Here is a 15,000-nt window from a genome sequence, read left to right as displayed (position 1 = left end):
TAACACTACACTACAACTCCCTCACAATCCAGCTAGCTTGGTTGAAGCCTACGTGAAGACAGAACATACTCGTTCCCATAAATAATAATCTAGCCTCTGCATAGCCTGCTCCCTCCTGGCCTGTCTGCCTTCAAACCAGTGAGTGCAAGACAAAGAGTGCATACAAATGCTGTGAGAGAGAACATGCCATCTCCTACATGTACCAGCAAAGGATTCCTTTTATTCCGCACTGGACTGTTGAGTGTCCATATTGTGTTCTACATGCAGCCTCTTCCCTACACAGATCCCTCCTGCCTTCTCCTTGGCCTCCTCACTGGATGCCTTAAATATTCATCGGCTAGCTGCCTGCCTGGATGGCCAGAGGGGATGTTCTTTACTGCTGACCAGAAGTGTATATTCAGCTCTAGCTGGGCTGGCTGCATTTTGTTGTGTTGTGCTATGCTAGACTGCCTGAACGGTTCAGCAATGGAGGGATGTTAATTAAGCAAAGACATGGGTTTTGTGTGTGTTTTGTTTGTTTGTTGGTGTGTGTGTGTGTGTGTGTGTGTGTGTGTGTGTGTGTGTGTGTGTGTGTGTGTGTGTGCAGGGGCGCCGACAGGGGGGGGAAAGTGGTACTGATTATAACGGCCCAGACCAACACAACGGCCCGTCCGCGGATGGCAATTAATAGCCTAATAAAATATTAGAACTAATATTCTTGCCTTTTTTTAAAAAATGTCTATTTCCAATGAAATGGTAATTGGAAATGAACGTAGGCCCATTAAACTCACAACTATCGATTTCCATAACGTTTTCGTCAGTTCTTTAGGACCCTCCCCCCCTTAGCTCTTGCGAAATGGTGCGGTCCAATCTGGCGGCGCGCGAGGCGTTGAATCGCACAGCGTCCGAAATGCTGGCAGCAGGAGTAGGCCTACAGAGCGACTTGAGGTCTTAACCCATAGAATGTTAGAATGTTAGTAATATAGGCTACAGTAGGCTATAATCTATGTCTTAACCACATGATGGTGAGCTGGTGGTGACAGAGTAATGTAGTCAGGTTGGCAAGAAAAGACGGCAGAAAGAAGAGAGGGTCAGAAGCAGGCAACTGGTCACTCAATTTTTCTCCAAGAAAGGTATGCTCACTCAATGACATTGCGTTTGCAAACGCAATCAAATGATAGGCCTAACTAACAAACGGAAACCTTGGATAAACTTCCAAGAGAGCACGTTAGCATGGCTCCTATTTAAACAATCCACCTTTATTGTCACCGCGAGCAAACGGCAAAAGTGATAAACTATAGCCTCCAAACATAATAGCCTACTTTCCCGACAATCATAGCCTACTGCTGAAGCGATTGCAGGGCTGACAGAATCGCTTGCTTCGTGGGTATTAAGTGCCAAAATAATGTTTTTTATATAACTAAATGGTTCGGCCATTATCCTGCATAGCAATGGCACAACACTCATGATGGAGGGGTTGTTGTTTTGTCCATATCAAATTTGTAGATTATATCCGCGTTTCGTGATGAATGTTGCACGTCTATCAACTGCCACTGTCAGCGCGGTGTGGACCAACAGCGCAAGGGGGGAACACAGCACTCGTTGACCTGCTTTTGTTTGTGTTCGGTTTTGACCCTCTCATCAGTAAAGTTTTGGTTCTCTCTGGTCACCCAACAGCATCAGTTGAAACTTAAGTGAGGGGAATGAAGGCTGATTTGACAACAACTTGTAGCCTAAGTTTTGGATGCTCTCATCAGCCATTTAATTATCATGTTTGCGTAGGAGAGCGGTGCCTTCGACAAGCGCTGGCTATTTTTTTTTACAATCATTCCTCACAACAATGTAACAACACGGAGTAGGCTAACCTAATGGCTAGGGCAAGAGATTTTCTTCTTCTCATGAAGTTACAAAGAGTTTTACCCTTGGCACGAAATAGGCTAAATGCTTATCGGACGTCTAAATTAGACTAATGTCAGCGTGGTGCTGATGGACAGCGCACCACAACCTGTTTGTCACGTTCAGTTTCAGTCCGACGGAAAACTTGGATGCAGAAAATGAACAGCGATTTGACGAGACAGCTGCAGGTTAGATAGGCTATTGACGTCAGTCACCAAATCATTTTGGATAATCTGCGCACACGGCACAGCCTATGTCTAATACCAGACTGACGCGGACTACCAATAAGCTCTGTGAGTGTAACCCTATGGAATTGCGTCCTAGGCTACCCAGGCGGCTAACCACACGGGGTAGGCGCAAAGAAAGGAAAATGGCCTCTATGTTGAGTAGCTATCTGCGCTATTTTAATTAAGAATTCATGGAAATGATATTGGGAAATCTGTCTTATTTGAATATGGAAAAACAAAAGCCTCAGCTTTTCCGACCATAATGCTTTATGTCTTTCAGAATGATTATTTGCCCCCTCTGAAGATTCTTAACAATTCAAATTAGGCCTATATAAATCTATGTGTTGGATTCATGCCCTTCATGCCCACGTCCGCTCCCCCGAATAACAATAGTAATAAAAAGAAAAAGAAAAAAAAGAAGGGGGGGGGGGGGGGAGGCCCAAAATTAAAATCTTTCATAGGGCCCAAAATTCCTGGCGGCGCCCCTGTGTGTGTGTGTGTGTCTGTGTGTGTGTGTCTGTGTGTGTGTGTCTGTGTGTGTGTGTGTGTGTGTGTGCTTACTTCAGAGACAGAGACAGAGAGAGAGAGAGAGAGAGAGAGAGAGAGAGAGAGAGAGAGAGAGAGAGAGAGAGAGAGAGAGAGAGAGAGAGAGAGAAAGAAGCAAAGAGAGAAGCAAAGAGAGAAGCAAAGAGAGGAAGACAAAAAATTACAATATTGCAGCTTTGCTTTTACAGATTTACTGGGTGGGATGTGGTGATAATCACAGATCGGAGACTACACGCCAGTACTACTAATATTATTCTCATTATGTATACTTCCATCCTCAGCATTTTTCAAAATTCAAAAATGTTAATGGGAGTGCCTTGGATTTTTTTTTTTCCAATTTTTCCCTTCCAAAGAGCACCTTAAAGCCAAATGGCAAATGACCAGAAAGAATGAAAGAAAGAAAATATGCCAGATTTTTTTTAGAAGTGAGCCACACAGAACAGCCTCTACAAAACAGTACAAAACTGAATGGCACATCCCACATGGGTCCCGTAGTGGGAAATGTGTGAGAATTAAACAAAATAATAATATATATATTTTTTAAATACGAGAAGATGGATTTCTGGCTGGACAGAAGTGTGAGGCTCAGCAGAGCCACAGATGTTCCCTGCGTGTCACTTTGCAGCCATTATATAATGTCACCAGGCATTGCATTCCCACTCTTGTCTGAGATAAATACCTAATCTATAGATAGCCGGGAAAGGACACACAACACCCTACTGCCAAGCCAAGGCCAGAATACATTTCCACCGATGCTGTTTGTTTTTCAAAAGGATGACAGTTATCCCACATTTGTGGACCAGCTTGAATGGTTAATTGTTACATGTGCTTTTGTGATACTGCTGATGCATAATCCTATGTGTTTAAATGTCAATAAAAATAATTGAAATATATATATAGATAGCCGGGAAAGGACGCACAACACCCTCCTGCCAAGCCAAGGCCAGAATACATTTCCACTGATGCTGTATGCTGCAAATATTTCATGGACTTTAGAAATTATTCAGCACATCACTGTTAAACACAGCCTGTGAGCGTGGGTGACGTGTCTCTGTGTGTCCAGATAGCAAATATTTATGAATCTCCTCCTTACAAGGCTAGGGTACTGTATGACATGCTCACATAACTCCTCTTATCATTAACGTACTGGAGGTGAGGTGTAAATAACAACAAAAGAAACAACAACGGCCAAATCACAGTCGGGGGGAAATCCTTCTCTTCAAGCAGACATGTTTCACACCCTGTACTAGATCCTGTGGATACAGTGGGGTTGTGTTGTACTCAATAGGATTGTATGCTTTGGTAACTAACAGTGCAGAAACCAAGAAACTATATGCCTGAAACAGCCAAGTATCAGTGTGACTATTTATTGACAGAGCAAATTACTGTCTGATGTCTAATCTTTCAGTATCAGTTTTCTCTCTATTCCTAGGTCAGTGAGGTTGTGTTGTTCAAAACAACATTGTGTACTTTGGACAGTAACAGTGCAGAAAGCTATAAATTATTCGATGCCTGAAATTGAAAAGTGTTGTTTCGCTAAATGTTGCATACGTTGCGTATTTCTGCTAACAAATCGCAACACCTCTGACACCTGCTTTCAGGCTTCATGCAGTAAATACAGTATATCAGTGCAAGTTTTATTTTTGAAACGTCAACAACAATGATTTCTCTCTATTATTTTCTCAGGGAGTTTAAAAGCAAATCCTTCCATAATCCAATCAATAAATTAGATCCGTCCACAACAAGAACACTAAGCCACCCACCTGTAGTTGACGGGCCAGCGCACCATCCACATGCGGTGGTAGGAGAGCGAGGTGATGGAGAAGCAGGTGACTAGTGTGAGGGTGTAGAAGGTGGAGACGAAGACCTTGCAGAGGCCCTCGTTCCACTCGTAGGTGGAGTGTTGTCGGCGCAGCGTGATGACGCAGTACATGGTGACGGGGATACCCATGTTGAGGATGTGCGTGCCGGCCAGCGTGCAGATGAGGAACTCCAGGGGCTTCCACTTCTTCTGCTTGGCACTCACGCTCAGGATGCCCCAGGCGTTGGCTAGGATGGACACGCCCGAGCACACCAGCCAGGCCAGCGCGTTGGTGCCGATCACCTCGTCCACCCGCATCATGGTGTGACCGTGGCTGCCGCCGTTGATGGTGGGCGTGGTGTTGGTGGTTGGGTCGGGAGCCGCGGCCAGAGGGGGCCGGGCCGAGTCTGGGCGGTGGAGGAGAGGAGGAGGTGGTGGTGGTGGCGTTGGTGGTGGTGGTCTAGTTGGTGGTGCTGGTGGCGGGCGAAGTAGCGGGGTGGAGGACGAGGGCGAGCTTGGCCGAGCCTGGGCATCCTACTGGGGATGGAGATAGAGATGGGGATGGGGCTGGAGCTGGGGTGGGTGCAGTGGGCAGGTGGCGGGGGGCTGGCAGGGCATTACAGCTGTGGGACAGGACAACAAGAAAGGGGAGGAGGAGAAGAGCGGCAGGAGGGCAGAAGGGGAGGAGGGGATATGTAGCCTTGGAGCTGTCAAGCCAAAACTCTAGAGAAGAGAAGAGAAGAGAAGAGAAGAGAAGAGGTGTCCTTTAAATGTTGATAAGAGCCGGGGGAATGTGAATAAATGTTGGCAGAGGATGAAATAGGAGTGTGGATATTAAGTTGGGAAAAAGTTGAAAAAGAGTAGCAGAGAGATGGGGAAGAACGAGGAGAGGGGGAGGAGAGAGGCATGTGGGAGAGAGAGAGAGGGGAGAGACATCAAAGAAAACATATTTTAGAATTCTTGGTACTGTTTTGTCAGTAGAAAAACTGAAAAGAAGACATTTCTCAGCACTTCCAGTTATTCTCATCATGACATTGTTCTTGCTCTTTTGTGAACAAAAGATATATCGTTTGCCTCTAACTTCTATTGCCTGGATATTGCAAATTAGAATGTTGTAAAACAAGTCATATAGCAGAATATTTTTCCCAAAGAGCCTTAGCAAATAGAACACACAATCAGCAGTATAAAATGTGTGGGGCAACATACAGTACAATACAATATAAGACAACACTGCAATGAACCCAGCCTCCCTCAGCACTCTATTTGCACAGGCCAGCCCATTTCACCACATGCTTAACTTCAGTAACTGTACTACGGTATATGACCAATAATTTAACCCATTGATGCCTAAAACGTACAAAAAACGCCTGCGAAATGCCCAAGCCATTTTAGGGTACTGTCAGCCTATAAAAACCTAGATGTCTGAGCCTCTGAAGCACAAACAACATGAACAACCCTCATCTTGCATTAGAATATGTTCATTCAGCTTTATAATTTAAAAAAAAAAACACTGATGTCATGAGCCTGAATGCTGCGACATGTGGCTTCAGGACCTAGGGTCAATGTTGCACTACGCAGCATCTGGCATCATTGGTTAAAATATCCTGGTGTCTTTGTGTCCTTGTATAAGGACCCTTATACACTAACAAACTATGGAATGATAATGTAATGATATTCCTGATTCCTATCCCCTCATGGCAGGCTGTGGTGACACACAGATGCCACACATTCATTAGGAGCTGGAACATGCACATTAGCATGTGTCTGTATGCATTGGCATTGGCTGGGTGCATTACCACGCTACACCCCTCATTGCCAGTCGAATGGCGACATACACCAAGCTGAAGAGAGACACTCTGGAACATGCACATTAGAATGTGTCTGTATGCATTGCCTGGATGGAGGCAGGCAAGGGGAGGCAAAGGGGTTACAGGGAATGGGACTAGGAATTGGATACTCATTACATTGTATGTATTGGGTTTGGGGCCCTTTCAGATGGCTTTGTTCTGGGTGCGGCCCAAGCTGTTAGTGGCTCTGTCTGTATGCATTGGCTGTGTGCATCACCATGCTACACCCCTCATTGCCAGACGCAGGGAAGCCAACAAGGGGGGACAAAGGGGTCACCTGTCCCGGGCCCAGGGAAATGGGGGGCCCATAATTGGGTCCTCGTTACATTAAATGTATTGGTTGGGGGGCCCTTTCAGATTACTTTGTCCTGGGTCCAGCCAAAGCTGTCAGCGGCCCAAGCCAGACGCATGGTGATATAAACTAGCCCCATCTGTGCTGTCCTGGCACGGCACGGCAGACTAGGACTGTTAGGAAATGGGAGACACGGAGCTCAGATCAATATGCCTGATGATCAATTAGTCACAGACACAAATACACACAGACGCTGAGATACGCAGACACAAATGCACACGTAGACACACACACGCAGACACACACACGCAGACACACACGCGCGCGCGCGCACACACACAAATAGAAACATACACTTGGCTACTCTCACTGGAACTTTGTGAGACTGATAGGAATGTGAAGACCATATTAATATGGTGTGTGTCACACACACACACACACACACACACACACACACACACACACACACACACACACACACACACACACACACACACACACACACACACACACACACACACACACACACAAACCATGTCAGGCAGGTAAGGGTTTTGCTCTCCATCTCTGGCCCTGGGCCTCTGGTGAAGAGGGTGGTTATCAACACTGTTCCAGCATGAACATCTGATCAATCTGGACACTGGCAGTTTGCTCCAGCATGTCCACATCTGTTTGCTCTCGATTGTGGTCTTAACATGACCGACATGCCTTCTCTCACTCCCCCAAACACCCTCCACCGCTCTCTCTGTCTTTCTCTCTCACTCTCTTTTTTATCTCTGTCCATCTCCCTCTCTTTCTCCCTCTCTCTATCTGTCTCTTCTCTCGCTTTCCATTTCTCTCTCTCTCTCCCTCTCCCACCCCCCCTCCTCTCTCTCTCTCACACACACATGCGCGCGCACACGCACACACACACACACATAGTTTACGATGGAGATTGTATAGATGGTGGCGCTATCAATTCAGGTTCTCCACTGTCAGGAAACCAGGGGAAGCCCTAAAAAATGTCCTCCTGCTCTACCTAGACACATAATTTCTGCCGACAGCAGCAAAATGTAGCACAACTACAGAGAAATAGCAGGTAGTCTGCATCATCGTGTTTTTCTATGATGTTGGGTAGGCAATCATCAGCCTGATCTCCAAAAATTCCCTGCTCCTGGACACGGATGTTAAGGACACGAAATCCGTGTCCAGGAGCACGGATTTTGCCAAAATTCCGTGCTCCTGGACACGGAATTGTTTTCCGTGCTCCTGGACACAGAATTGTTTTCCGTGATGGGCACACGGAAGTGCTTTCTATAGGCTATTACCACAGCACTGTGTAACTCTATCATTAGAAAATACATACCAAATGCTAATCCTAAACAAAATAATGCTATAGCAATTTAAGTTGTGCCCTGACCAAAGCATTCCCTAACCTTAACCTGTCATTAAAGACATATTTTTGAGAAATACCTTTTCCAGTTGGTTGCTAGGCTATCAAATTCATATAATGAATGAAAGAAAACTAGCTGTGCCCAGACCAAAACAATTCCTAACCCTAACCTGTCAGTCGGAAATGTTTTTTTTTTAGAAAAAATATTTGAAATGAAAAAAATACTGAGAAAACACAAGACTGTGGAAACATAGAGCTGTGGGAGTAGCTTATAGAGAGAGCACTTCTCTGTGTCCATCACGGAAAACAATTCCGTGTCCAGGAGCACGGAAAACAATTGCGTGTCCAGGAGCACGGAATTTTGGCAAAATCCGTGCTCCTGGACACGGATTTTGTGCCCTTAACATCCGTGTCTAGGAGCACGGAATTTTTGGAGATCATGTTGCAATCATTTCTGTAATGTGGCTTTGTTGGGGGGGAGGGGGGTGCCCATGTAACCACTGCTTAACTGAAATGGCTGTGAGACAATGTCTTTCGTGTGTGAAAACAAAGAGCTGTAATTCAGCGTGACTTCACACATTAATAATCTCATTTGTGCCTCAGTCTCTCTACACATGGCCGCCCGCTGACTGTCTTCTACCATCTCTCTGCATGGGGCGATAATATCCACCACGCTTCCCAGTGGTGTGCGAGACGGGTGAGGCCCCATCCAGAGGTGGCAATCCCAGTGTTCGTTCTGTCGACATGGGCTGCTTCCTAAAAATACAAGTAGCCTGTTAAGATAGCACTGACTCAAGCCCTAAGTACATCCCTCTCCCCTGGCCCAGGATTGTAGCTCAGCTCAACAGATAGGCCACATTGACTGGGCATGTGTTTTGCTTCACACACAGCGCAGGGTTTGACTGGGATGAAAAATCTGGCTGGTCCACCAGGAATTCATAGAGACAATGAAGCCTCTGAGTACAGTGTGACTTCAGACATTACAGTTTTTTTCAAACAAGCGCTTACCCATACTTTGGACACTTTTTCTAAACTCTTAACACAGACTACCACCTACCAAGCACAATTGGCCAAATAGGTTGTTTTCTTCTCAAAAGCACACACTGTTAAATATACACAAAGAAATGCATTCATTGACTGCTAATTGTGTGAAAAAGGCATGTGTATGGCAATGGAAAGCCCTTAGTGTGCGAACTGTATTAAGAGTTTTGCAAATGTCGCTGAGGTTTGGGCAAAAGCTTGTTAGCAATTGAAAAAAAAACTGTAATAATCTCATTTAGCCCTCTGTTTCTCCACACACATGGCCGCCTACTGACTGTGCTCTACCATCTCTGCATGGGGCGACATCCACCACGCTAGCCAGAGATGTGAGCGAGTCCTTTTTATATATATATATATATAGTTTTTGGGCTTTTTGTACCTTTATTTCTGACAGCACAGTGGAGGACAGACAGAAAATGAGTGAGGAGAGAGAGAGATGGGGAAGGATCGGCAAATGACCCAGGCCATAATTGAACCCGGGTCCCCAGTGGAGTAACCCAGTGCCCTACCGTTAGGCCACGGCAGGGCCGTGCCCGTGATGGAGCCCTTAACCACCAGTGAAAAGTGTCAAATCCCAGATTCGTTTTTTTTTTTTTTTAAATCTCGCATTCAATTTTTTACAATTCCAACACGGGTGACTTCACTGTAGCTGAGTACCTGATCTACCTGTTCTGAGTTTAGTTGTCCACTTCAGAATAGGGAAATGAATCCCAAATTGTGCATGAACAAAACATTTGCGAATACATGCCAAACTCATGTTAGATTTTGCTTAGCACATGCCTTACAAGTTACATATACAGACATTAACATTGTATGTATTAGTGATAAGGGATGTAACGCTAAAATAAAGTGTTACCGGAGACACAAGTGGAGGTATTCATAACTGTAGTATATTGCCGTGATAGGCATTCAATATCACGTGTAACACAATCTCAGTTCAAAGCCCTATGTGATCACATTCTGTGACAAGACTCTCCACTCGAGAAGTGTAAGGTTAACCACAATAGCAAAGGAGTAAATTAAATCATCAGCATGACAACTGGTTATGAGGAATAATGTCAGGAAGTCTAAGTATGGTGCAGACTGTAAAGTTAGGGAGGGAGGCCTGAGGGGAATATCCAGAGTGTGAGTGCAGACATGAACTGAGAAGGTGTCTTTATCTCGATCTGCCCTTTCCCCAGCAGCGCCCAGGAGAGATGAAGGATAAAGAGGTGCTGCTGGGAAGAGAAAAAGAGATAGAATATGATGAGAGAGAGAGAGAAAGAGAGAGAAAGAGACAGAGAGAGAGAGAGAGAGAGAGAGAGAGAGAGAGAGAGAGAGAGAGAGAGAGAGAGAGAGAGAGAGAGAGAGAGAGAGAGAGAGAGAGAGAGAGAGAGAGAGCACATTAGATGCATTAGTGGACAGCATGGGAAGTGAGTGGGCCCATTTTATATAGTTCCTGCGATGTGTGTTGATGCTAATGGAGATGTACGCTAACTCCCACCTCTCTCTGCATAGAGCCCAACTCCGTAATGAGGCAACTGTGAAATACCATCGTGGCAGAGGCTACTAAACTAAATGTCAGGGTCAGGTCTTCACTGTAATCTTTTTTTTGTTCAAACCTTTATGCTCAATATTGCTTGCTCTCTCTGTCTCTTGTCACTGTATCTCTCTCTGTATCTCTCTCTCTCGCCCTCTTTTTCTCTCTCGCTCTCTTCCTCTCTCTCTCTCTCTCTCTCTCTCTGTCTGCGGTGTGTGTGTGTGTGTGAGCGTGCATGTGTGTGCATGTGTGCGTGCGTGTGTGTGTGCGCGCGTGTGTACTTATCTTTGTCTGCATGTCTGTCTCTGTCTTTCAAGCAGTCACTTCCTCCCACAGGTAATCTGACATGTTCTTCAGGTTGCATAAAGCTCTGCTGTGCCAAAGCAGGTTCTCTCTTTTGACTGACAAAAAAACCCTGCACGCCACAATGTGTGTCCCTGTGCCATACAAAAGCTGCAGCTGGCTCTCCTTTGATGCCAAACACATTCAATTACTCCCTTCTGTGAGGCCAAAGCCTTTAATACGGCCATGTTACAAACACATTAAACCCCCCTTTTTAACCACTGGCTTGACCTCTTTACGATTCTTATCTTCCGATTCCCATTCAAATTTCAAAGGCATCTGTAAATCCAAACAAATCCATTTTAAGTCTGGGCTGCCTCGACTTTTTTCTTCTCTCTCTCTCTCTCTTCTCATTTGACCATTTAAAAATTCCAGATGCTCTTTTTTTGTCCTGTCTTTTTTTCCCCATTCTCTTTTTTCCACCCTGCTTGTTCTCCTCTCCTCTTTCTCTCTCTCTCTTTCTCTCTCTCTCTTTCTCTCTCTCTCTCTCTCTCTCTCTCTCTCTCTCTCTCTCTCTCTCTCTCTCTCTTTCTCTCTCTCTCTGTAGACGGAGTGGCCTGTACATCCCCCGGGGAGGTTTTAAAGGCACAGTGACTGAGAAAAGGCCGCCATCAAAACATCAAAATATGCAATTTCCCAAGGAGCCGCCAGAACAATGAAAGTCCATTTCAAAGTCTAATATCCATAAAAAAGAGCAATTTACCCCTGTGTGCCGCATTTATGGTTGGTCCATTGCTGTGGTTCTTTTTTTTCTCCCTCTTTTTTTTGTTGTACCTTGGTCGCACACGCACACACACACGCACAAACCCCTCTTTCATCATCCCACTATATGACCCCCCCCCCCCCAATCATTCCATTTAATCCTTGCAATGAAGGAGACCTTAGATGGAATATATATATATATTTATGACGGGCATAGTGATTATATATTTATATATTTACAACGGCCATTGTGATAAAACATCTGAATAAGGGCCAGACGCTCCCGGGTTCACTCCACATCTTTTTTCTCTCCCCCTGTTTCTTCTATAGTCATAATCTGCGATATTAGAATTGAGATGAAGGAAGGCACCGCTCACCGCTCTCTCCAAAGGTGGTGAAGGGGAGGAAAGAGGCCCTTTCATTAGACGTCCGCCCCCACTCTTTCCCCTCAGTAATGGACGGCTTTGCCAATCAGCTGTCTTTGACACCCCTGCACAAGAGGAGTATAGTGGTTGTAATTGTGTGTGTGTGTGTGTGTGTGTGTGTGTGTGTGTGTGTGTGTGTGTGTGTGTGTGTGTGTGTGTGTGTGTGTGTGTGTGTTTCTGTGTGTGTGTGTTTCTGTGTGTGTGGTGTGTGTGTGTGTGTGTGTGTGTGTGTGTGTGTGTGTGTGTGTGTGTGTGTGTGTGTGTGTGCGTGCGTGCGTGCGTGCATGTGGGTGCGTACTAAGGATGCTCACATGGATAAAAGGGGGTATCATCATTGTACCCTGCTGATGAGAGAAGTAGTAGTTGAGGGGGCGGCTGAGACACGAAGCAAGATGCAGAGCGTGCAGCTAGAGAATGAGCGCACCGCCGCGACTAGCACGGCACGGTGACCATATCGAGACTGGAGAGCGCTGAAGAGCAAACACTGAGATACTGAAATATTCAAATGTGTATCCAGGATGAATTGTGTGTGTGTGTGTGTGTGTGTGTGTGTGTGTGTGTGTGTGTGTGTGTGTGTGTGTGTGTGTGTGTGTGTGTGTGTGTGTGTGTGTGTGTGTGTGTGTGTGTGTGTCTGTGTGTCTGTGTGTCTGTGTGTCTGTGTGTCTGTCTGTGTGTGAATGTGAGCGTGCTCGCGTGTGTGTTCAGCTTCTCTTAAGTGTCACGTGATGGGTCAGAGTGCCGTGAGGCGAGAAAGGGACATGTGTGAGCTAAGGTCAACTTCAGACATGGTGATGACGTGCACCCCCATAGGGTAGAGAGAGAGAGAGAGAGAGTGAGAGAGAGAGAGAGAGAGAGAGAGAGAGAGAGAGAGAGAGAGAGAGAGATGGAATGAGAGAGGAGACAGATAGAGAGGGGAGATGGACAGAGATGAAAAAAGAGAGGGAGAAAGAAAGACAAAGAGAGGAGTGAAGGGTGTTTGGGAGAGTGAGAGAGATGGAGTGGTAGTATGTGAGAGACAGAAAGAGAGGGAGTGTTTGTGTGTGAGAAACAGAGAGAGAGAGAGAGAGAGAGAGAGAAAGGGCGAGAATGAGGAATGGTGTGAGGAGAGAGATGGAATCAGAGTGAGAAACAAAAAGAGAGCAAGAGAGAGACGGAGGGAGGGAGGGAGGGAGGAGCATATCTGACCCCATCTGTAACCTTGCCCCATAATCCTACGGGTGGTTTGGTTTGGCATCTGACGCGTGGCCATGTTTAAGCCACATGATGTAGGCACAGGGCAGCATCTGCATTCTGGTCCCCTGGGGCGGGCGGCGGGGGGCTGGGGGCAGGCATCAGGCGGCGGGAACTGTAGATTGGTGACGGCGGGGGAGATGAATGGAGGCGCTCCATCGATGGACCAATAAGGAAATGAGAGGCCCATTAATCACGGAGGTGGTTATATTTCACGGCCTGTCACCGTGGCCGTGCCTTACCATAAATCCTCAACCATCACCATCACAGTCACCATCACCATCAAGCACCAAGCTAGGAGCTTCCACTAAAGGAATGATAAATGTATTGGTAGTGATGGCGACGTGGCAGGATGACAGACATGTCTTAAGCCGGACGTACACACTGTGCGATCTTTTCAAATCGAGGGTATTCAGCTCCTGCTCACACTGTACGAGTGATGTCAGGGTTTAAGAGTTCACGTCTCACAACTCATGTCCTTATGCTATACGACCCAATGGTTGGATGCAACCTGAGTACTCACACTGTACGACATGTAAGAATTGTATCCTGAAACTGCAGATGATAAAAACGCAGAAGTGAAACGCACACTTGTACGACACGTACACTGTCAGACACGTTAAGACTTATATCTCGAAACTGCATGTGATGGATGTGAGGTGCAAAAAAATCTGCCCAATATCCAAAAGGTCATTGCAACTGACAACGCATGCCAAAAGTCGAATAGTATGTGCCTGGCATTATCATAAATCATCACCATCACCATCATCATCATCATCATCATCATCATCATCATCATCTATCATCCAGCAAGATGCTTGACCAAATAAAGGATCCACAAGAAGTGATGGTGATGGTGACTTCAACTGTTGTCTTCAACTGGTGTCAACTGTGACTTTAAATTGCATCATTGCCTCATGTGCCTGCTTTTTGTGATTTTTTTATGTTACTGTACATATGACAGACATATACAACATTTAATGGCCCATTGCAACACAAATGCAAAATCATAAACTCTGAACCATTACCACCACTACTATGATAACCATCACCATCCTCTACTAGCAAGATGCTTCGCTGAATTAAATATAAGCTTAGCTGACAATGATGGCAATAAGTCGTGTTGAAGCCCGTGCCTTACCATAAATCATCATCACCATAACCATCATTATCTTCTAGCAAGATGCTTAACTGAATAAAGATACAGACGAAAAACTGAAAGGTTTAACTTGAATTCCATTTTTGTTTGTTTTCACAGACAGGAGTTGGCCCAACATTGCATCATTAAAAGGACTGTGAGTGTGTCTACACACTGCACAAAGTGCACAGTAGAACATCATTTTTGGTAAAATACAACACAACAAAACAGGGAGCTTGAAAGGAGACCCAGCGTTACTCTCCTTGCTAAATGCCGGTTACTCTGCTTGGGGAGGCTTTGATGAGGAGCGGTGTGGGTGTGGGTGTATTCATGCTCAGGGATGCTCTTGGGAGATTTAGTGTGTGTGTGTGTGTGTGTGTGTGTGTGTGTGTGTGTGTGTGTGTGTGTGTGTGTGTGTGTGTGTGTGTGTGTGTGTGTGTGTGTGTGTGTGTGTGTGTGTGTGTGTGAAGGGGGTGGGGGGGTGGAGTGTTCTGATGAGGAGGAGGTGTGATATTGACCTGCATCTCCCCCTTTGGTTTGGGCGAGTTTGGGCATGATGCTTGTGCTGTGCTTGTGCTGTGCTGTGCTTGTGCTGTGCTGTGCTGTGCTGTGCTGTGCTGTGCTGTGCTGTGCTGTGCTGTGC

The 15,000-nt window shown here is 45.8% G+C and overlaps 1 protein-coding gene across 1 annotated transcript in view; it reads right to left on the bottom strand.

Moving 5' to 3' along the window:
* Positions 1-15,000, bottom strand: part of LOC134457058 (probable G-protein coupled receptor 153) — a 70,051-nt gene that overhangs the window by 41,027 nt on the left and 14,024 nt on the right. The window contains exon 2 of the mRNA XM_063208822.1: positions 4,412-5,172. Within this exon, the coding sequence (XP_063064892.1) occupies positions 4,412-4,770 (359 nt within the window). The 5' untranslated portion in view covers positions 4,771-5,172. The remainder of the gene's footprint in view (positions 1-4,411; positions 5,173-15,000) is intronic.

Source organism: Engraulis encrasicolus, chromosome 10 (assembly GCF_034702125.1).
Source record: "Engraulis encrasicolus isolate BLACKSEA-1 chromosome 10, IST_EnEncr_1.0, whole genome shotgun sequence".
Taxonomy (NCBI): Eukaryota; Metazoa; Chordata; class Actinopteri; order Clupeiformes; family Engraulidae; genus Engraulis; species Engraulis encrasicolus.
Note: the sequence above shows the minus strand (reverse complement) of the source record. Positions and strands in the feature narration are given on the sequence as shown.